At 45.0% G+C, this 6,381-nt stretch overlaps 1 protein-coding gene across 1 annotated transcript; it reads right to left on the reverse strand.

Annotated features, from left to right (window-relative positions):
* Window positions 1-1,026: 1,026 nt before the first annotated feature.
* Window positions 1,027-3,426, reverse strand: LOC130860062 (prostate and testis expressed protein 1-like). The gene is given in 3 exon segments (XM_057747832.1): window positions 1,027-1,160; window positions 1,926-2,096; window positions 3,375-3,426. Coding segments are annotated over 3 exon segments (357 nt in total).
* Window positions 3,427-6,381: the final 2,955 nt, after the last annotated feature.

A 6,381-nucleotide genomic window follows, 5' to 3' on the forward strand; every position in this document is an offset into this window, starting at 1 on the left:
AACTCCCGCGCTCTGTAACTGCCCGTGACCTATAGTAATTTGTAGCCAATCAGTTTGTACCAATTATAGCTGTATATTTTAACCTATATAAGGAGAAGACTCCCCTGAAACAGGACCCAGAATTTTGGAGCGTTAGCTCGTCTGGGTCTGCCGGCTCAATAAACCTGAGTTCTCCAACTCTCCGAGTGTTGTGCTTGGTTTCTCGTGGGATCAGTTTTTTTTCTGCAACAACATGGCTTCCTCAGACTCCACAGATCTCAGCTTCCTCCACGCCACGCTTCAGCCATGGGAATATTTGTGTGGCTACTTCTGGTCTCACCTCCTTGGAAGCATCGTGCAGTTCTTCCCTGTCTAGGGGTTGATGCCTTCCTGTGAGTTTGCCAGGGAAGCAGAGTGCAAGTACTATCTCTAGAATTCCAGACATGCCTTCTCCTTTTCTTCTCCAACCCCCAACCCCATAGAGAGTCTCATTCCACAAGGCATAAAATCTTTCTTTTCACAGCTCCGGTACAAATTTCTTTCTACATTCTGCCCTGCTCCTCACTCTGGGAATAGCATTCATGAACAAAATTCAAGAAGACTCAACTCATCTCTTTTCACGTTGCCCCCTCCGTCCCCATGAGGCCAGGGTTATATTCTTTAATTGGAGCGAGATAAGAGAAAAAATAATACTAAGAGAAAAAGTGAAAATATTCTGCGACGGAAGGAAAGGAAGGAGCAGGGAAAAGAATTGACTGATCTTCTTCCTTTTCTGAAGCAACTTGGGTATTCAGTGAAAGCCCTAGTTTCTGTAACAACCTGCAGGATGTTTTGATCTTGTATTCAAGGTGTTCCCCACCCCTCACCCCCCTGGGGCCAAGGCAGAGAATCTATTGATAGAAAAAGAAAGGGCTTTTTCTTACATATGCAGAAGACAGAGCCATGTGTTTGCGATCTGAAATGTGTTTCTTTAGGAAATCATTGTGAAGAGGTGGCGTCAACAAAGCCACCCACTCAGAGCTGGAGCCAGAAAAGGCCCAGTGATTTCTAGAGGTCCTCATTGCACAAGTTACGGCTCCTGCAGCACCTGAAGTTCACCAAGTAGACACTCCATTTTATATTGTTTACATTAGCACAGTTCTTTAGGCAGCCCCTGAAGGTTAACCAGAGAGTACCATCATCTGCAGAAGGAGGAGAAACAGATCAGCAAAGAGGTTTCTGGAAAAACAAACAAACACCACCTTCTTTCCAGCCCTCATAAAACCTTGTGTAGTTCAAGGCTGGGTTATTCAAATGTGAAAAATCAGATGTTGCGATTTGGGGGCTTCCCAAAAGAAAAGCACTAGCAGAGTAGTTAAAAAAAAAAAAAAAAAAAAATCCTGGATGTGGGGATGTAATAACAGCAGCAACTCCAGGACTGCCCACCCAAGCTGGATGTTTCCACTGAGAATGTTATCACGGGTTTGAGTAAGGGTTAGAAATACTAAGGTACCGCTCAGCACGAAGGGTAGGAAAACCGAGAAATCATGATGTTCCGTCTTACCCATGAAGGGCCATTGAGCCAATATTTATTGCTGATACTGGCCCCTCTATGTTCACAGTTTAAAACCACCCACAAGGAAGTCCAGGTAGGGACAAAGACTACCCTCCCCGCGCCAACATCCAGCTGTTCTCCACTGGCCATGTTTTCTTCTCCTTTCCCCTCAATTTCGTCTCCTCTGTTTTCTTCAGGCTTCTCAAAATATCGATTGCATAGCTACAGACCCCCACCCCTTAGAGACTGCCTCTGTCTATTTTTCATTATGGCATGTGATGGGGTAGAGAGAGTCAGTCATCCCAGGGTTGAGACAGCCTGAGCTAAAGTAAGGTCCCTCCTTTTTCCTATGGCTGATGTGTCCCCGTCTACTTCTTCTGCCCCTTCCTCCTTCCCCCAACCCACAACTTACTTCTGAAAATCCTCCCGGTGGTGCAAGCCTCTTCCACCGTTGCAGTACATACTCCTCTGCCTCTGGAACACTTCTCCCCCGGAAACTGGAGGTGGCACACCCTACACTGAATAATTGCTATAATTTGGACCAGAGAGTAGGGAAGTGGAAGTGAGAGCGGGTCTCACACTGCTATGAAAGGACCCGCCTCCCCTTTCAAATTTGAAGTCTGCTGGGAGCTCCGAGGGCTTTGCCAGTGGGCATCTGTCTCTATTAAAATAGGCTAAGCTAAGAGAGGGGCTAGAGTTTATGGTCTCGGGAGTTTTAGTCCGTAAAACAGGTGGAGGGATAAGGAGAAGAGGAACAAAATCAAAACTGAGATAATCAGGTCGGGTCCTCTTCATACTCACCAGGAATATGGAAATTAGCCACGAGTAGTTCTTGGACTGTGCTGGCAAAGAGAAATAAAATATATCTGCAGTTTTCTCTAGGATGTACCCTCCCCTAGGGTCACTGTAAGCCTTGTAACTCATGAGGCCCATCCTGAACTCTTAACCTGGAGCCACTCTAAGGCCCTTCTGTGCCTCCAATGCCTAGTCCCCCGTCTCGTCTCAGGACATCTCTGCACCTCTCCCTCCTTTCAATTCTCTTCACCTCTAGAGGGCCTCTCAGCCTCCCCTACCCAACCCTTAGGATACAGCACAGACTTGAAAGAGAAAGATAAATACACCTTTTTTTTTGTGTATGTGCCTCATTCCTTTCTTTTTAATTGACCTGTGTGACTTTCTTAGCTACATGTGCCTGGAAGCTGACAAGGGGGGAATGCATCTGAAATTCATGACATTACTACGCTTTGGATTTAGCCAGCTAGTGCCTGAAAAATCAACATTCCACTTCCCCCTTTCCCTCTTTCTTGCTTTTTAATGCCCTCATCCTTAGCCTTGTCAACTGCTGCTCACGTTTTTTCATCAAGCTTAAAATCATCTTCCATCCCAGCCCCATTCTGCTGGAAGAAGTTGTTGAGTGTTGAAATGCAAAGTCTACCTCTGGATTCCTTTCAGCCCTCAGTGTTCATCCTGCCCTTCTCACAGTCCCCCTCCCCCTGAATTCCCCCTCCCACACCACTGATCCATTTCTACTCACTTTTATGTTCTTTGTCTACAAATGACCCGTACTGTACTGTTGGGAAAAAACAAACAAACAAAAGGTACACTCTCTGCAGACCTTGTTTTACAAACCTCACCTCACAGTTTCTGTGAAAATCTTTTCAATTCCTTTACAATCTACAAGGGCAGACTAACACTTTGGTGAAGGTGCCAGGGACATGAGGCATTGTGTGTGAAAGTCATGGCATTAGAATGACAGTTTCTGTTACCATATGGCTCTCATAAGAGAACCTCTGTCATGGAAACCCTGACCCATACCAGGACCCTGGACACATCTCTCCAACTGTCAACCATAGGGACTCACCTCTAAAGCAGCAGAGGAGGATGGGGAGTCCCAGCAGGAGGGACTTGTCCATTTTGGAGGGAGAAAAGAGCAGGTTAGAGCAGGAAGTTGCAGGGTTCCTGTTTATATATCTAACAGGTTGGGCTTCCCCAGGAGAGGCTAGGGGTGGGGACACTGCGGAAGTCCTTCTAAGGTGTTTTCTGCAACTAGGGAATCCAGGGACGCTAAAATTTTTCTTTTTGGCAAATTGTGGGGAGGAGGGACTGCCTAGGTAAGTCCTGGACCTGATTTATTTCCGTCCTAGCATTTAGGATTTTTGCGGCCATGTTCTGTGGTCTTTTCGTTATACCACACTGTGGGAGAATGCAAGGATGAATTGGGGCTGGATGGGTTGGATTCAGAGCCATTTACAGTGAGATGCTCGTTAAAGCTGAGAGGTTATGAGTATAAATAATTGGAATGCAGGAAGTCCAAAGAGGGCTAAGCACAGAGCCTTTAAAAGGCAGTACTATAGGGAATGGGGAAGAGAGGTGGAGAGGTTAGACTCAGACGCATTGACAGAGGACAGTCCTGAGGGAAATAGTTTCCCCCTGCCAGTCCGCATGGAATAAAGTAAACCCTGGGGTAGATGAGAGCTGAGAAGGAAACTGCTTCCCATACTCGGAGTTTCCCAGTGGTTGAGACCTACACTTTTACTAAGAGAGAGGTTTGAGATGACTTCTCCTGGAAGGAGGTAACCTGGTCCTTCCCTCTTGACGTTGATCTAAGTATTGAGGTGGGGGTTACCTCAACTCTGAGGGTAACTAGGCAATCAATTAGGGTGGTGATTGAATGTAAATTCCTGGGGAGGGGATTGAGCCTGTGGATTCTAAGAACAGCCGTAGTTAGTATCTCATTCCAAGTTTGTTGTTCATTTCCTTCAGTTATTCCTATACCTTCCAAAATCTGTGATAGGAGTTGCAGCTCAGTCTCTGCTGTTATTGCAAGGAATTGAGGGAAGGGTCTGTGCCCATGCTTAGGGCAAAGCAATGCAGGGGAGAGAAACAGCAACTAGAAGGAAGCAGTCTGCAATACAGCACGAGGTAGGTCTACAGCAAAGTGGGGTAGTGGTCTAAGGCGGATGTTGGCTGAAGAGGCAGGGACAGCAAGATTGACCTATGGAAGAGAGGTTCTCCAGAATATCCTGGGGGCTGTCGCTGCGTGCTGGAAGAGCAAACTGACCTCTCTATGCAGGGAGGAAGGAGGAAGGGGATGTAACAAGTTAACTGCTTACCTGTGACTCCTGGACTCTGGTGAAGCTTTGAAATAATACAATGAAGTGATCATATAATACTCCCTAACACACACACACACACACATACACACACACACACACACATACACACACACACACACACACCTCACTGGTTTTTGTGTTCTGCATATTCACTAGCAGACCTGTCCCTTTCCCTCCTCTCAATGCCTTGAAATTTAGCATCTTTTCTTACACCTTTACATTTTTTTTCTTTGATCTTTTGAGATCTCATCTCCTTTCCTTCTAGGAATTCCATATTTAATTCTTTGACTAATGGTGGCCCACACGAAAGAAGGGAAAGTTTTATTCCTCTGCCCCATCAGAAACTGTCTCCTCACTTAATTACACTTCAGTGATATTTATTATACCACTTCTCCTAAAGCAGAAATTTTCCCCTCTCAGCTTACTGATGCACCTGAATTCCTTGCTTATATTTGAACCCTATTTTATTGACTTACTTTTCTCCTAAAGTCTCCTCAAATTCACACTCCCGGTCTTAGTATCCCATAATACCCGATTTTCTTACTGAGCCCCACTCCATACCTTTTCTCAGTACTCTAATCCTTTTTCTTATCCTCTTAGGGCACCCCAAAATAATTATTCTTATGTCATAAATTACAGACCCATGACTTAAAAGCATTCAGGAATGAATTCCTTTTGCCTATTGCTCCAAACCTCATGTGGAGTCTGTATGGTCCCTTTACTCACGAGGCCCTTCTCTCCATCACAGAGTTCTGGATGTCCAATTAGTCCAGAAAAGTAGCCTGGATTTTCCTCAGCTCTGAGAGTGACCAGGTGAGTACTCAACTCAGACGATGTTTAGGTTATGTATATGATCAGAAGATGTTTAGGTTATGGGCTAGGATTTTTGGTTTGCATCTCCAACGATATCATGCAAAACAATAAAAATCATGTTTCTTGAATGGAAATCCACTTTCCAATTTGTTACCCTTCTTTTCAAAAGACACAGATCTACTCTCCATGGTGAATATAGTAAAAATATCCTGAAATTCATTGGTAATTGAGATATTTTCACATATTGACGCTTTTGGATAGGTTAATGGGGCTGGTGGTGAGTGCCAGGATTTGACCTGAGGAAAGAGATCTCACCTTAGGCAGGTGCCACATGTGATGAGAAAGGTCAATGAGATGAAGAACCGCAATTACTGTTCCAACGCAGCCGAATGAACTTAAGCTCCTGGGGTTTTCCTAGTACCCATACGATTTATACCAGTGATCTGGCAGGAAAAGAACAATTTCTTCTAGATCAGAGTTTGAAGGAACAGTCAGTTCAGAAAATCCTGTCTCTTTTCCCTCAAGCGAGGGGGCAGCACAGTGTGACCGAGACTAGACAAAACCAGAGAAGTTCTACCCTCTTGAGGCATGTGAAAATGGACATTTAAGACAATATGTGCAGATCCAAGAAAGAACGTGAAAGAAGTGTCTCTGGGGAGACCTTCTGTGTGTATTCTTTTCTACCATGAGGCTCAACTTCCCAGAGGGATGTTGGGTCGCTGGGAATCTCAGAATTGTTCAATACGTCCACAGTTCCCTAGGTAGCGCTGAGGGCTGGAGGAGGTAACACGGATTTAAAGTGACTAGGGAGGCAGTCAAAAACAAAGAATAGTCTCCTCTTGTTCCTATTGTAGCTTACAGCTCAAATAAAATCTCCTGTACTTTCAATATGCTGTTTCAACAACTCTAGCTATCACCAGAAGAACTCTTTCCAAGGGT

Source organism: Hippopotamus amphibius, chromosome 9 (genome assembly GCF_030028045.1).
Source record: "Hippopotamus amphibius kiboko isolate mHipAmp2 chromosome 9, mHipAmp2.hap2, whole genome shotgun sequence".
NCBI classification, from domain to species: Eukaryota; Metazoa; Chordata; class Mammalia; order Artiodactyla; family Hippopotamidae; genus Hippopotamus; species Hippopotamus amphibius.